The 17,219-nt window shown below is 46.0% G+C and overlaps 1 protein-coding gene across 14 annotated transcripts in view; it reads right to left on the bottom strand.

Moving 5' to 3' along the window:
• The window catches only part of ABCC12 (ATP binding cassette subfamily C member 12), an 82,731-nt gene that overhangs the window by 14,196 nt on the left and 51,316 nt on the right, over positions 1 to 17,219 (bottom strand). For 11 of the 14 annotated variants that reach the window (XR_005355838.1, XR_005355839.1, XR_005355841.1 and 8 more), the window contains 10 exons: positions 15,419 to 15,553; positions 15,241 to 15,316; positions 15,084 to 15,155; positions 12,017 to 12,106; positions 11,243 to 11,346; positions 9,111 to 9,308; positions 8,124 to 8,350; positions 6,864 to 6,956; positions 4,101 to 4,238; positions 186 to 372 (listed from right to left, as the gene is read on the bottom strand). Coding sequence is in view for 9 of the 14 variants with exons in the window: in XM_038531126.1 (XP_038387054.1) it covers positions 186 to 372; positions 4,101 to 4,238; positions 6,864 to 6,956; positions 8,124 to 8,350; positions 9,111 to 9,308; positions 11,243 to 11,346; positions 12,017 to 12,106; positions 15,084 to 15,155; positions 15,241 to 15,316; positions 15,419 to 15,553 (1,320 nt within the window). In the remaining 5 variants the exon portion in view is untranslated. The remainder of the gene's footprint in view (positions 1 to 185; positions 373 to 4,100; positions 4,239 to 6,863; positions 6,957 to 8,123; positions 8,351 to 9,110; positions 9,309 to 11,242; positions 11,347 to 12,016; positions 12,107 to 15,083; positions 15,156 to 15,240; positions 15,317 to 15,418; positions 15,554 to 17,219) is intronic. The other 3 variants (XM_038531129.1, XM_038531130.1, XM_038531128.1) reach the window with 2 other exon arrangements.

Below are 17,219 nucleotides of genomic sequence, written 5' to 3'. Positions count from 1 at the left end.
AGGCTATGATCCAACTGCTCCTGAAGCCCGCACAACCACCAGGCCTTTTAACAGTGTGAGCCAGTAAGTTCTTTATTCTTTGAACCCATTTGAGTTGGATCTTCTCTTACATCCATCCTTCCTGATATACCACCTACCCTATCCCAGAGCCTCCAGACCAAGCCTAACCTTATACTAGGTGTTACCTGGATGATGTAAGACAAAGACAAGCCTTTGGATGAAGCGCTAATTGAAGAGAAGCTCAGGGTCACCAACAAGGCCACAATGAAGGTGACAATGTTCATGAGGACATCCATTCTTAGAGCAAACCACCTGAGAGCACAGTTAAAGTATAGGAGGTGGCTGGAGTTTTCATCATTTAGCATCTTAAACCTAAAGTTAAAACATCAGACAAAATAGGAGATCAGGTGTGCTTCCATAGACTTAGGATTGGGGCTACTGAAAAATTAAGGCAAGGGGAATTTTTAATCAAGGGCTAATGCACTCTTACATAGGAATCTCTTACAAAGTTGAACAAATAGCCATACTCCAAAATCTGCTGCCTCAAAACATGTGCCTTTGATTTGCACATATTTTGAGAAATCCCATGTGGCAGTATAGTATTGTGCTGAGTGGGTTCTTTCTCTCTTTCTCAGAACTGGCAACTAGAACTCGTAGCTGAGAACAGAAGGTGCTCAGTATATCATGCTCTACCATCGAAGGATCCCTATTTTGGAGTCAGCCACTTGCCTCAAAGGTCTTGTAGAATTGGTAGTTGGCCCCCTCAATCTATAAAAAGGGTGAAGGCTGGTTGTGGAGGAGGTTGCCTTTAGGGAGAACCAATGTTTATGATGGTAAGAGAAGGGAAAGAAAGGTGCTTGGTTCCCCCTCCAAATCAGAGAAAGATTCAAGGCAATTTCTTATAAAATTGGGGGTCTCCTCAAGAAGAAAAGGCTGACATCTCATACCTCTGCTGTGAATTCACTGAGCCAAAGAGAAGGGCACAGGGCAGAGGGACAGAGCAACGACATCACTAAAGAGAGGGAAAGACCCACCCCTGTAGTTGCTCATTCCCCAGATGTGTAGAAGGCAGATCCTGCCCATTCCTGCTGTTGCTACAATTGAGAGTATTTTTGGTGCTGCATTCTTAATTTAGTGTTCTTTGATGTGAGGCAAAGAGGCCCCATATCAAGGAAATACAGTATGAAGCTGCCCAGGAAGAGCTCTCTGGAAGACCCAGGCAGTTCCTGACCATCAGCAATGCCCAGCAGAGCTGCAAGGGATTTGATCCTGTTGGAGTCTCCACCTTGCCACATGACATGGACACAATTTTCTGCAATAGCAGAAATGAGCAGCAGGAAGGAGAGAATGGCCCAAGGATGTGTCCTCCCTGACTCTATTCCCCTGCACCAGTCTCAAGGAACCAAGCTTAGAGAAAAGGGAGAGGATGTTTTTTTTTTTTTTAATTTTTATTTATTTATGATAGTCACAGAGAGAGAAAGAGAGAGAGGCAGAGACATAGGCAGAGGGAGAAGCAGGCTCCATGCACCGGGAGCCCGATGTGGGATTCGATCCCGGTCTCCAGGATCGCACCCTGGGCCAAAGGCAGGCGCCAAACCGCTGCCCCACCCAAGGATCCTGGGAGAGGATGTTTAAATGAACAGACCAGGGGCTTCCCAGGGGCACACCTGCCCCTCATCCTGCACCACACACACACACACACACACACACACACACACCACAGTGTTACTACTTCAAGCCTCTGGATATGTTAGGGAGGGAATATAGTGGACCCTTGAATAACACAGGTTTGAACTGCATGGGTCCACCTATACATGACTTTTTTCAATAAATATTTTATAGTACTATAAGTGTATTTTCTCTTCCTTACCATTTTCTTAATAACACTTTATTTTCTCTAGCTTACTTTATTTTAAGAATATAGTATATATTACATATAACATGAAATATGTGTTAATTGACTGCTTATGTCATTGGTAAGGCTTCCAGCCAATAGTAGGTTACTAGTAGTTAACTTTGGGGGGAGCCTAAAGTTATATGCAGATTTTCAACTGTGCGGAAGGCAGCTGATACCACCAAACCGGCATAGTTCAAGGGTCAACTGTACATTCAAGATTGAAATTTTTAACTGGGCCAAACTAACAATTAACCACAAGAGATATCAAATTCAACTACCACTGAGTTTCCCCTAACCTATTGGGAAAGGGGTTTCATCAGAACAATTGGTAGAAATCATTGGGAAAAAAATTAAAACCTTTCAATGTTTAAACCCCAAAAAAGTTAAGATTCTTCCACTGGTTCAGTCAAGACCATCCTCAGGCATTGCTGCTCCATCCAGGTCCAAAACTCAAAAGACTCTGCCTGGAAGTACCTCTGACCAGCTATGCGACAGCCTGCAACACCCCCCTCCTCTGTTTCCACTCTATTTTCCCCAGAGCTTAGTCAAAATATTCTTCCAAACACCATGGTGCTTCTATCCTATAGCCATAAAGCTTACAAATCCAGTTTACAGTTTAAGTGACTTAGAAGTCATGGGTGGTCTTATCTGTGTGGTTGGTTAGACTGCACAGGAACAAAAGAAACAGAAGGCCAGGATTGAATAGGAATTTGACCTCAAGTCACTATTGAATGCTATGGCATTTCCATCTGGTGACAAAAGCAATACATGTCAGAAGCCTAAGCCCTCTGGAAAGTCCAGACAGGAAAGAAAGTATTAAAAGAAGGGACCCCATCAGTCCTGTAGGACTCAACTGTCCTATAGGATTCCCTTGGAAACCTTGGACGATAATTTGCAGGAAGACAATGCTTGTATCTGTTTTGTTTGTCATGAGTAAGTCCATGAATGACTCCATGGACACTGGAAGGGTCCATGTGTGATGCAGGACTCTTGACAGATGACATTCAAGTTAAACTAGGAATAGCATAGCCACTGATTGAACTAAAACCAAGCTGAATGCCAAGTCTACACCAAGATCCTGAGTGGCAAAATGTAAGGAGAGAGAGAGAATTAGACTCAAACTTGAAGTGTGTGTTAGGTTTTTAAGGCAGAAAAATATGGAAGAAAAACAAAACAAAACAAAATGGAACACCTATGTGGCAGATTCACTGCTATAGATTCACCAAACTCCCTTTTCTTTTCCTCCTATGCACAGCTGGACTACATTTCCCAGACTCCCTTGCACCAGCCTGTATGAATGAAGTCTGGCCAATGAATGTGCAGAAATGATGAGTATCCTCATTGGAGTTAACCCATAAAAATTTCCCAAGGAGTCCTGCACCCATTCCTCACCTTATCTTCCAGTTAGACACAGAGGATTCTGGAAAAAATCCCCAAGGCCCTCAGGCTGGAAAAGCCCAGGTAGAACAACAGCCCATTCCCCTGCCCTATGAACTCTCATTACAAAATGGACTTGAAGAAGAATAAACCCATATTGTATTAAGCCCCTAAAATTTGGAAGTCTTTGCTACCACAATGAGCCTATATGGTTGATATAATTCCTTCTGTATTTTAGAAGTTTGGAGCTAGAAATTTCCGGAGAAATTTACTTATCTATTCCCCACATTTTAAAGAGAAAGAAAGTGCTGTATTCATCAAGTAAAACATAATATGGTCTTTAAAATTTCTTTTTATGAGAAATATAACATTTAAAAATGTTATTTAACAATAAAATGAAGCAAACATGATTATGAATACTTAAGAAATAGGAGAAAAGAAAAGAGTAGAAGGAAATAAATGAACATATTAATAAGATTTAGGTTGGGGACCTGTGGGTGATTGTTTTTTCCTTCTTTTTTCTGCTTTCTCTTACTTTCCTGAATTGGAAACATTTAACTTCTAGTGCAAAAGATAAAACACATAAATTCACATATTGAGGTTGTCATTGAATGAGCGCACCACTTTTGGGGCCCCAGATACTAGGAAGAAAGGCCTAGTGCCTTAGACTACTCTTCTTGACTCTGCCAGCAATTCACCTACAGTAAGTCCCCAGCATCCCAGACTTCCCTTCTCAGAGCCAGAGTAGTCATCTATTCCTGTGACCTCCCATCCAGAGTGAAGCATGAAGTAGGGAGCCCTGGAGTGGGCCCCGCGCTGGACTCACTTGCTAATGCAGTCCTCCTTCTTGTCATAGGCGTGGATGATGCCCAGGCCCTGCATGGAGGAAGTGATGTGGGAGAACCAGGGAGACCGGCTGATGTTCTCTACCTTCTTGAGCTCCTGGACTCCTCTGTGGAAAATGCTGTGGAGAAATCAAAAGGGCCACAAAGTAGGGTCTCTGAGGGCTCACTCTTAGCACACACTGGTCTGACTATGCACTCAAGACAGTTTAAGTCAGATGGGTGTCATCTAACTAGGGAAAAGGAGTTGGCCCACCACTCTCCTCTAGGACAGGCCAGTTGTGGAACAGATGGGGTCTCAGAAATGTGTTTCAGGTATGAATAGACATTTTTCCAAAGAAGACATACAGATGGCTTCTTGATACATGGAAACGTGTTCGACATCACTCATCATCAGAGCAGTACAAAGCAAAACCATGATGAGATACCACTTCACACCTGTCAGAATGGCTAAAATTAACAACACAGGAAACAACAGACGTTGGCAAGGATGCAGAGAAAGGAGAACCCTCCTACACTGTTGGTGAGAATGCAAACTGGTGCCCCCCCTCTGGAAAACAGTATGGAGTCTCCTCAAAAAGTTATAAGTAGAACTACCCAGTAATTGCACTACTAGGTATTTACTCAAAGAATACAAAAATATTGAAAAGAAACGTGCACCATGATGTTTATAGGAGCATTATCAACAATAGCTGAATTATGGAAGAGCCTAAATGTTGACTGATGAATGGATAAAGAAGATGTGATATATATATATATATGATTAAATATTACTCAGCCATCAAAAAAATGAAATCTTGCCATTTGCAATGACATGGATGGAGCTAGAGTGTATTATTTTAGGTGAAGTAAGTCAGAGAAAGACAAATACCATATGATTTCACTCACATGTGGAATTTAAGAAACAAAACAGATGAACACAGGGGGAAAATAAAAGAGAGGAAGCAAGCCATAAAACAGACTCTTAACTATAGAGAACAAACTGAGGGTGGCTAGAGGGGAGGTAGGGGATTAAATGGGTAATGTCTATTAAGGAGGGCACTTGTGATGAGCACTGGGTGTTACATGTGAATGATGAATCACTAAATTCTACACCTAAAATTCTACAACTAATTTTATGCTTTATGTTAACTAACTGAAATTTAAATAAAAACCTGAAACAACGGGATCCCTGGGTGGCTCAGCGGTTTAGTGCCTGCCTTTGGCCCAGGGCATGATCCTGGAGTCCCGGGATCAAGTCCCACATCGAGCTCCCTGCATGGAGCCTGCTTCTCCCTTTGCCTATGTCTCTGCCTCTCTCTCTCTCTCTCTCTCTGTGTGTCTTCACGAATAAATACATAAAAATATTTTTTAAAATAAAATAAATAAATAAAAACCTGAAACTACAAAACTACCACAAAAAAAAAAAAAATCAGGAAGGAGCCTCAGAAATGTGTGCCATTCCTTGCTGTGGTTTCAGTTTTGAATGCTTCTTGTAGCATGAATGTCTTACTGCAGGAGATATGATTCCAGTCTTTAAAGACCAGAAATTTTCATACAATGCAGTTCCTAATAGAAGCCAACCACTTTTTGGGAACCAACTAAAGGAAAAGTGATCTGTTCCAACTCTGGAGGAAAATCTGGTGTTTCAACTGCCAATGCATGGTCTTCTAAAGGCATTTTCAAAGGTAATTTTGAATCATAGCCTCAGGAGCTGACTTTAGAACCAAACCCCTCCACAGGATGCAACTCCCCTGGGTGTTGAAGCTCCAGGACCCTGCTGAGAGCCAGACTACTGCCCTCAGGCATGCACATTGGCAGGCTGGCCCATGACAGCAAATCTAATCTGCCCTCCAGACTCTCAGCTAAAACTCACCCGGGGGAGAGGAAGGAAAACCTCATTAGCTTAGAGCTCAAGTGAGTTAGTTGGAAATATTTAGGTGATTCAGTTATAGCCAGCCACGGTCTGGCCTGTCTTTGTAGCAAGAAGTAGGGATGCAGAGCAGAGAAAAACCTTTTGCTAAGTAAATCAACAGCATAAAGTGGAGAACAGACAGGAACAATAGTTGGTCAAACACAGGGATTACAAAAAATGAACACCAAGCCAAGGAGCCCATTTTAAGAAGTGGTATCCAAGATATGCTATATCTTTGCAAAGAACTTGCAGAAAGTATTTTATTGGATCACCACAATAAACCTTTGAGGCTGGACAATGAGGCCATGTGACGACCTTTCTTGGAGCCACCAGGGAAATAGTGGGAGACCAAAGAGAGAGCCCGGGGCATTGATGCTAGTTCCCACCATCACACGAGCTCCTGTGTGGAAGTCAAGGATGCAGAGTCCATCTGTCTAGCCCCAGTGCATCCCAGACCCTCCCTTCCCTTCCCACTGTTTATTGGCACCATCTGAGGACTTGACCCACAGATTTGAAACATCCAAAAGTAAGCCTACAATCTTGATTACCCAAATTGTTTCCCTTCCCATAACACCTGCATCACTCCCCTTCTTGGACTCATCCTTCGCCTCTCCCATCCCCCAACCCTAAAGACCATCTCAGAAGTGGCTCCCAAATCCACCCCTCTTTTCTGTCCCCTACTACTGCCACCTGTCTCATCTCTCATTCAGACTCTACGTTTTAAGTCTCTCATCCCATAGCCCTGGTCCTGATCTTTCTGTAGCTCCATCCATCCTCCACACTGTGACCAAAGTGTTATTTCTAAAACTCAGCTCTGAGTGTGGTGTCCCTGGATGAAAACAAACTTGCTTACAGATGGAGGCAGGTCCAAGATTTGGGGCTGAATCCTTTACAACTGGGGGACCCTCTTTGAGACCCTCGGTGTCCAGCCCAAAATTTGGCACATCTAGGAGCATAATAAACATATTGTTGAGTCTTATGAAAACTCAAAGTTTCTATAACGTTGTATAGTTGACCCTTGAACAACACAAAGGTTAGGGACACTGATTCCCCCATACAGTTGGAAATCCACGTATAACTTTTGACTGCCCAAAAATCTAACTACCAATAGCCTACTGTTGATTGGAAACCTTACCAATAACAAATAGTCGGCTAACATATATTTATGTTATATGTATTATATACTATATTCTTATAATAAAGTAAGATAGAGAAAAGAAAGCATCATTTAAAAATCATAAGGAAGAGAAAATACATTTATAGTATGGTACTGTATTTATATATATATATAAAAAAGAATCCACATATAAATGGACCTTTGCAGTTCAAACCTATGTTGTTCTAGGGTCAGCTGTATTCCGCTACTAGTTTATAAGCCACTTACAGCCCTACAGTCTCATTTGATACTCACAAGGACTCCCTGGCATAGATGAGGTATATGTTTTAATGATTGCCTTTAGAGATGAGGAAACAGGCTTCCAGTATTTCTCTGGCTTCCCCAAGGCCCTCCAGGTGGTTTTGCGGTAAAGTTGGGGCTCTGGTGCAAATTTCTCTGATTTCCAACCCTTTGGCCTTATGCAATGGGCCACACTGCCTGCTGAGAACCCCAGTTCACCCCAAGATTGGGCTGGGGTCAGTCCCACCTCCTGCTTCCCTCCAAGGTGGGTGAGGAAGTGGGAAAGCTGCACAGCCTCAGCATGACTCCCCAGTGCCTAGCTGCCTGAGGCCTTTCCCTAACCATACCAGCAGTTAGAGTGGGGGCCAGTTCCCAAAGCTTCGAGGGACTAAGGACTGGTCTCTCTCTGCTTCTGACAGCAGGATGGCAGAGAGAGCTCCGAGGCTGAGAATATTACAGCAGAGAGGCAGCAACCATGGTGACTAGTTTCCCCGCCTAGGACCACTGACTTAAACTCCCAATCATGCCCACCTCTCAGGGTTACTCTGAGGCTAAAATGCAAAACTCCGAGTGTAGCACCTGGCATTTTGTCAGTAGTAAAAATCAATATGCTCCCCCATTCAGAGGAGATAGCAAGGATTTAGCATCACCTGATACTACTGGGTCATTGTGCATAAAGGTTTCATGTGCTCCTTTTTAAACAGTGCATCAACCTACCGTAAAAGAATGAAGAAGCCGACAGCAAGGCCGGCCAGGACTAAAAGGACAGCAGGAAACACAGCAGCCAATATCACAAGAATAAACAGCACCATAAAAAATTGCTGCAGAAAGTTCTCTGCGTGAAATGGCAGCCTCACATCCAGCTCGTCCATGTCCTTGGAAAAACGGTTCATTAGTCTGCCAGTGGGCATCCTGTCAAAGAAGCTCATTGGGCTCCTTAGGATCTGTGGATAAAATCCGAAAGTCCGCGTCAAGGTGTGTATTTAGGAAACACTGAACCACTCTGCAGGGGCTGGGATACTTTGAGCGGCTCGAGCATTTTCCCAGGGTCCAACACAGCATCCCAGGCTATCCTGGGAAAGTGAGGATGCTGCTCATTCTTGTGGCTCCCATGAATGAGAGTGAGCATGGAGAGCTTCAGCCTCTGTGTGGAGTCCCAGGGAGAGCCCTGCAGGTCAGACCTCCTTCCAAACTTGGGATGCAGCCTGAGATGCCTTGGGAGGAGGGGGGTATTTTGTGCTCTGGGGCAATAAAAACCATCTGTCTACCTAGTGTGAACCACATCTGTGCGCTCTGGCCAGGGCCCTGGCAATAAAATAAATCATAAAATAAGTCAATTCTGCCTACCGCAGCAGTGGAATGAGAAAATGGCCAGAAGCACCTCTTGAGGGCCTTGGCATATCCAGGGCTCTTTGGAGCTGGAGATGGCCTATGGGCCTGTACATGTCTGCTCCCGGGCAGTGTCCTCAGGGAAACCTTCCTGACCACCTTCATTCCATCCCCAGTCTAGCCTGAGAGCCCGTGACCCATCCCTACAATCCCTGGACTTTGCCTTCACTGTTAGTAGTAGATATCAGGAGGTTTCTCAGACTCAAGAGTAAGCTCCTTGAGCATTGTGTCTATGCCCAGAGCCCAGCACAGTGCGTGATGTATCATAGGGGCTCGGGAAATGCTGGAATTGCATGCAGCTCCTGGGAGCAGTACCTTGTCAAACACGTGGTCATGTAAGGAGGAGGATGCCATCAATGTGGTCTTGGTGAAGGTGAAACCTTTGATGACACTAAATGTCAGCACAGACAGCATGCTCCCTGCGTACACCCACTGGTACACATGCTGCCCGGTGTCTGCCAGCACTGCGCCAATCTCACATGCACTCTTGTTGCCCTGAGGCCCACAGGTCATCTTTGGAGAAAAATTAGAAAAGCACTAAGAATTGGTAAACGATCAGGAATGTGAGAATTTGCCAGAGGACCTTTCCAGGGAGAAGAAACTAAAAAGAGGTATAAAATTGCAAAAAAATGAAGCAGGTAGCAAAATCAGGTCACTTCCATTGGAAGACCTATGAGCTTTGCATGGGTCCTCCTGCTGGGCTACCTGCCTCCAAGGGCATCTGACTTACAAGACTCGGCACAGTCAGTGGGCAAGTAAAGCAGACAAGGTGGCCAGGGCACAGGGTGGCCGGATAGCTTCTGTCCCAGAAGCAAACTATGTCTTAGGAGATAAGAGGTGATGTTGGGCCAGGAAGATTATAGAAGCACAGGAAATCCAGATTCCATGAGGCTGGCTCAACAGCCCTCGGGCAGCCCATACAGAACAGGATATCAGGAACCTCCCTAGCAGAAGTCACCAGGCCTTTGGGGAGGTATAGGGGGTCTCTCTGTAGGATGGGCCAGCCCCACAGTCCCCTCTTTTTTCCTTTTCTCAAGGAGTATCATGGACAGCACTGGTCTACTGCCCTGAAGTCCCTGGTAGGGAGAAGGGAGCCTGGTGAACCACAGGGCTCCCTCCTGCTTCATCCTGCTGCGGAGAGAACACACATTTTCTGGGGAGAGGCCATCCCCTCCTCTTGAGAAATTGGCAGCTTCATCTTTCTCTGAGGCATGTGCTGAAAGTCAAGACTGCCTTTGGGGAGCAAATAAGCATCTTTCTTCTAAATGCCATTTTGCTGATTATAGCAATAGCGGAAATGTAAACCAGAGGTGACAGCTGATGGATGAACATCCATAAAAGCAAAAGCATCCCTGGGGAGCTAATTGATGAAAGGCCCAGCTTGAAAAGAGGTTGTGCCCACAGTGTCGGGGTGGGAGGTTAGGGGGGAGGCAAACGCCTGGTCTACTATCACTGCTGCATGCTCAATTAGCCAATGGCACTGGCCCACTGGGGAAGCACCACACCTAGGAGGAGGAGGTTCCATCCTGGCCAGAAACCATGGGGTCCCTAAGGAAAGAGCTCTTCATGTGTCAGGGAGGATCTGGGGGATATTCCAGAGATGACTCTCTGCACAGTGCAGAGCACCCACTGGCTTCTCCATTTGGGAAGAACTGCCCTCAGGAAGCTGTGCCAACCTCCCAAGAGCTGTAGTGACCTCTCCCCTACCTACATCTCCCCAGTGCTTTCCCATTTTGGTTGTCATAACAACAGAACTATACCAAAATGTTATCTTGCAGGATGGGCCCACAGCATTCCCAGGGGCTCCAGAAAAGCTCAGAAACCATTGCCCAAAAGCTGGGAGAGTTTTTAGCAAGCTCCAGCAAGAGCAGAACTATCAGTCCTTCCCAGGAGAGGCCCTGGTCTAGAGGAGACCCTCAGGTGGCAAATACCCAGTGTCTGAGAAAGATACACGGTGGCTCTGCAGCACGACCAGGGACTGAGTCTGGCTTTTGCATGTACCGTTCTTGTAGAGGGACTTTGAAGAGCAGAGAGACATGGAACCCCCTGCCATCTGACAGTGTCAACAGTAAGATGTCAGTTTCTGTTCAGAGGCAGGAGGATTAAAATCCATGCTAGGTTTCCCTGGCCCCTCCAGGGAAAGGCCGTCCTCAGAGGTGCCTCACTGACAATCCTACACAAGCATGGCTCCATGGACATGCTGCATTTGCCTGGCACCATCACAATCTATTTAGCCAATCCTTTAAAATCCAAAGGTGGCACCAAAAAAAGAAAAAAAAAAATTCCCATCATTCCCATCAAAGGGAATTTCAGGAATTGAATTGTGCAGGCAACTTATCTCAACTTTGCGGAAGAGGCAGCGGTAGGTTCATCGTGTGGTGTTGGGGGCGTTTGTGCTCTCTGCCAGCCACTGACTCAACATTTTCCAATGCCAAAGGGAAACTCACCTGTGAGCTCTTGTCTAGCCAGAGACCCAGCCACCAATTGCTGAAGGCAGAGCTGCCGATCATCAGGAGGAAAAATGACACCACAAAGAGAGAGAGAAGGTACCCTGCAAGAGGAGGGGAGAGGGCCCAGGGGGGTTACAGAGGAGGGGGCTGCAGCGGGTCCAGCCTTGATGGAAAATTCAAAGCCCGCAGGAAGAGGGCCCCCTCCCCTGGGAACCACCTTCCTGGCTGCTTTCACAAGTCTGGGTGTTGGGACTCTGAACCTCCAGGGGACATGTGTTCTACCTGGTTGGAAAATGGGTCCAAATTGCCAATATATTGAAAAAAACCACCAATATGCACCTTAATAGGAGTAACTCGGTATTCCTCAAAACCAAACAAAAACCCAGTCGTGCTGAGCAGACAGGGAATAAAACTGTAAGGTAGTTTTGCACCCCGAGATGAGAACTGTGCCCCGAAGGCAGGCCATGAGCGGATTGCTGCTGCACTCAGAGAAGAGGCCGCGAGGTGCGGAGGAACCATGGCTGGTCCACGCTGCTGCTCACTCAGCTTCAATAAATAGAGTCTGGCAGCTTTAATGGGGATAAAGGGTGATTCCATTCAAAAGGCTGTATTATCAGACTTCAGGTGGAAAAAAAAAATAGAAGGCATTGATAAACAGCTTTAGCATAAAAGGAGTAATTGTTAAGGAAATCATAAAACGTGAACCCAACAGTTTGAGAAAGGATTTTTAAATGCAAATTAAATCAAGAAACCCGTTGTTTTATGTCGAACCTCCAGAAGCCTTAATGTACGTGTGATACGTTTTCCAGGTCACGGTTCCTTCCTGAGGGGATTCAGTCTGGACAAGCTGGTGCAGAGGAACTACGGAGACAGACACAAGTCCTGTGGCACCTGTAGCCCAGGGGGTCAGGCTCACCCCTCCTGCATACCCGCACCCCCAACAGGGGCAGTTTTCACCCTTCCTTCCATTTGTCCTCCGCTTTGAAATTCCCAACACACTTTTGCCCATTATTGGGTTATTTTATTCGATCCTCATGACAGGTGGCTTTCATTCTTTTGAGAAATATTTATTAAGCACCTACTTTGTGCTCAGCCCAGGCTTCTATTTTTTTTTAAAGATTTATTTATTTATTTATTCATGAGAGACACGAAGAGAAAGAGGCAGAGACACAGGCAGAGGGAGAAGCAGGCTCCATGTAGGGAACCCGACGTGGGACTCGATTCCGGGTCCCCCAGGATCATGCCCTGGGCTGAAGGCTGTGCTCAACCACTGAGCCACCCAGGCTGCCCCCCAGAAGTAGTTCCTAAGAAAAGGATATGAAGGCATGCAGCTTATTCGGGAGCTTTAGGGCATAGGAAAGGCAACAGTAAAAGGGATCTCATCAAGCCTGTGACCCCGTGCACAACTAGTGCTGAACTCCTTGCTGAGACGTGTCAGAGCCAGAGTGGGACACACACCTCGCAGGTTTTTCACCTGACCAGAGGGATACAGGCTATTTCTACAAATCCCATTGGCCACTGGGTGAGGGCTCCTCCCTGTGGGGGTTAATTCCCCCAAGTGCTTCTAGCTTGACAGGAGGCTGGCAGCTTGCAGGGAGAGCCCCCAGGCAAAGGAATACAGCTGGGAGTGGGCTGCATGCACTGAAGTGCCACGGGGCCCACAGCAACTACTGAACCAGAAGGAGGTGGCTCCTGTCTTCTCAGAGTTCATGCCTCAGGGCATCCTCCTCGGCCAGCAGCTGCATGGACTCCTGATCCCTTCCACCTGGTGATTCCAAGTCCTCTCCACTTTCCAAAGGGAAGGGAAAGGGACTGTCAAGTTCTCACAGAAAGCACATCCAGAGGTGAAGGGATGCTGGCTAAAGCAGCTCCCGACAGTCAGAACTGAGTACTTGTCCCCTTCCTTCCCTTCAATGCAGAAGCATGAAAATGTCAGCTCCAAAGCAGAATCCTAAACCATACATGGCTTTTATACACTGAGATAAATAGAGCTAGACACGGGGGTGTCCCTGAGCACAGGCTCTCGGCACCTTGCTATGAAAGGGAGAGCTGTCACACCTCAAAGTTGCCCTGAATAGAGCCACTATTATACCCTCTGCCTGGGAACCTTTGTGCTTCTTTGAAAATGTTCGGCCTGACTTTCTCTCATTGTGTCTCCCTCTGGGCCTGCAACATCAGAGAGATGCCTCAGTGGATCGGTGGAGCCTAATGAAAGACATCCTGGAGAACAAAGGGAACTAGTCAAATCCCATTGCAGCCCGCCAGCCCAGCCAGGAGTACTCTGTTCACCTTGCTGTGTTTTCGAAAATGCCCTGATGCCAGGTGTGGTGGGCACTGCCACCTTTAACTGGCTCCCCTCCTAGAGCTTTCAGAATATGTGATTTCTCACGTTCAGTTTCCCATCCAGAGAAAGGGGGTGAAGAGAAATAGAGAAGCAGGGTTTACTTTCTCCACAGGACTTCACATCCTGGGTAGCCTGGAGCTTTCCTGGGAAGGAGTGGAAGAGATGGTGGGTACCTCTCTTCAGCCTTGGCCGCCTCCAGAGTGATAAAAATATGTTGTCTTTCCAAACGTGCATGCATTTGTCACAAGCACCATTAATGGTGCCAAATTTCATCGACTCAAAGACTCACATTTTTTTTTTTCACATTTTAACATCTCTGAAATCAGGATGTGCCTTCCATTCGGTAGCATGCCATATCATCTAATTGGCAGAGATTTTTCTTTCTAAGTGGTACATAAAACGATGGTGATCTTAAAATGGATGGTATCTTAAATTTGACGAAGTATACTGAGGGTGTTTTTTTTTTTTTTTTTTTTTTTTAGTTGAGGAACAGAGCTCTAACTTGGAAAGCCACCAAAGGCATTTTGAGGAAAGAGACAGTAGATCTGGACCCCTGCCCTCTCAGTGCCCAGCTCCAGGCGGGGCAGAGTAGGTGCTCAACAGGTATTGAATGTTTGCAGAAGTGGAAGGGAACAGTGTCTAGAGTGAAGAGGGAGCCTGACGAAGCTGGCCCTCAACAGGCCTATCTTATCTCTCCCATCTCTTCTCCCTGCCTTCCTGGAATTCCTGCCCTCCGCCCCCAAATTCTCCCCCTTCCCCACTTTCTCACCACAGTGCCCCCCAGAAAACTCCTACATATCCTTGAAGGACCAGTCCCAAGGTTGCCACCTTTGGGAGGCCCCCCCAACTTGTTATGCTCATCCCAACTTCCTGTTACCTTTAGCCCAGCTTCCCCATGATTATCTCTTTGCCTGTGTCACCCACCAGACCATGAGATCCTGAGAACAGGGGTGTATTTTTGCCTGTGCAGACTTGTGTGGTACCCAGCACATAGGAGAATGCTAAGTACTCACACCCAGTCTCTTCAGTGCTGCACATTCCTTTCTCAGTGCTTCCCCTAAAGAGTGTGCCATACCTCGTCTGTGTGCTTTTGCTGCTAACCAATCTCTGTGCATTGCTTTGACCTCTCTAACTAATAACAATAATGATTACTGTGGAAAGTTACTGTATATCAGACACTGGGCTAATCATTTTATGTGCAGTTTCTCACATGATCTTTATAAGAACCTGGTTATTATTGGTTATTATTTCCCCCATTTTATGGATTAAGAAACTAAGGATCAGAGTGGCCAAGTATCTTGTGCCAACTCATAAAACTAGTGAGTGGTTGAGCCAGAGTTTGGACTCAAGCAGTTGAACCCTAAGGCTCACATGACAGTAAACTGTATTAATTCTAGCTGCCCCAAAAGGACTTACAATGTGTCCACATTTCTCTACCCAGAACTCTCAACAAATATTTAAGACTATGTAACTGAGGGAATAAATAGCAAATACCTTTTATGTCTACAAATTCTGAGTCTGTTTCAGGTTCTTTTCCTTCATCCTTTCCATCTCCTGGAGCCAAAACTAGGATGAGAAATAAAGAGAGATCTGTGCCTCCGCTCATCAGCCCTGAGCAATAAGACAGGAGTGGTTTGGACTCGGATTGTACCAGCATCTTCATCTCTCTCAGCGGGGCTCTCCTTCAGGGCTTCCACCATTGCTGCATTGTAAATGTGCTCTGGATCCTAGGGACAAAATGACATTCCTTCTGAAAGCTGCATGACAGGACTTCTCCCAGGCTGGAGATTGCAAGATTGCATACCTCCCATCCAGGTGTGAAGAGTTACCTTGAATTGCAACCCTCGGAGGTTGTGAATCAGTTTTGCATAGCGCCCTCTCTCCTCCATTAACTCCTTGTGGGTTCCCTTTTCACAAATCTCTCCATCTTCTAACAAAATGACTTCATCACACGACTCCAGGAACTGCAAAGATATTTAAAATGATCTACAGTGTACTTCTACCCGGTGAGAGAAGAGCACCATGCCAAACTCCCATCCAGTAGCATCCCAAGCTCCTCTAGTACAGAGGTGGCACTGAGGGCCAGATCATTCTTTGCTGTTGGGGTAGGGACGAGATGCTGTCCTATGCATTGTAAGATATTTAGCAGCTCCCCTTTCCTCTACCCCCAGATGCCAGTGGCACCCCTCTATCCCAGTTGTGATAAGCAAAAATGTCTCCAGTTATTGACAAATACCCTCTAAAAGGCAAAATGGTCCCCAGTTGAGAAGCACTGATCTAGTGCCCACTGGTGTCATAAGTACAAAGAGAGCCTCTTGTTGTCACTGTGAAGCACTGTTCCCTAAATGAGCTGTTCTGCTAAAAAAAAATCTGATCGGGGGCAGGAAGGATTTGGAATATGAAATTGACAAGTTACTGCAAGACAAGATTTGGTGGAGAGGGGAAATATGACCTCAGCAATGGCCTTCCTTTGTGATAACATTATAAGGCCACCTCGTGATCCTCATCTAGCCCAGGAGAAGCAGAACATGAAGCCACACCAGGCCCTACTCCTCCCCCAAATCCCCCCACCCCCTGGGCCTGAGGAGTTTACACCAGCTTTATCTGTATGATAAAAATTTAGCTACATTTAATATGGCATCCCACATTTTGCCAAAGCACTTCTGTTTTTCTAATTTGAGTTCCCTTCATTTACATATCACTCCTGAGATCAAAGAGTTCTGCTAAGAGGGGTTTCCTCTCTTTTGAAATGAGATAGAGTTCTTTCCATAGGATCAACCCATCTAAGAGCAGAAAGTCCCTCCCACGGGGGCACGATGCTGTAAGATTTAAGATGGTTCAGCCTAATGAAGCCTTTACAATACAGGCCAAAGGTCTTCCCCTGTACTCTGGGTCCACCAAGGTCAAATCAACTTTTGATGCTCTTGATTCAAAGCTTGAGAGAAGTGGCTACATTTGGTCACTATACTCCCAATGGGGTGTTAGGAGAATGCGGGTGGTGCCCAAAAGGCTAGATGATAGCAGTTCTGACAGCATGGGCAGCTCCAGCCTTTCTGCCTCCCTTGGACTAATGACTCAGCTCCTTGTCCACTTTCCCAGACAGCTAAGCAGAAACAGTCTGGCTTTTAACATCCAACTGAGACACTTTCTATGAGGGCCCTTTTCCTGAAAATAGTCTCTCATCTTTATACAGCATATCCTAGCTTTTCAAAGCCTGTTCTTGTTTTTTCTCTTATCTCTCAAGCCAGTGAAGGAAGTGGCAGCTTTGTTATCAGCCCATTCTCCACACAGGGAAACTGAGGCACCAGTGTGGGGCCTGCGACAGCCTTACAGCCTTTCCTTCCTCTGTGGGGGCCCACGTTCCAGCTCCAGAAACTCCTGGTGAAGGCCCTCTGGCTAATGAGCCCCCCAACTCATGCCAGTGATATCTGGTGTGATTTGAGCAGCAATGTTTTGCAAACTCACAAAATCTGACCCTGGGTTGTGGTTTTCAGTGATGACCACAGGCCTCATTTCATTTGTTTCCTCAAATAAGAGAAGAGCAATCACCCAGCCCAAGTACTGGGAAGCATCCGGATTGGCTGTGGGCCCAAGAATAAAAGCAACAGAGTAAGGTTCTAGAAAAGCCCA

This window comes from Canis lupus, chromosome 2 (assembly GCF_011100685.1).
Source record: "Canis lupus familiaris isolate Mischka breed German Shepherd chromosome 2, alternate assembly UU_Cfam_GSD_1.0, whole genome shotgun sequence".
NCBI lineage: Eukaryota > Metazoa > Chordata > Mammalia > Carnivora > Canidae > Canis > Canis lupus.
Note: the sequence above shows the minus strand (reverse complement) of the source record. Positions and strands in the feature narration are given on the sequence as shown.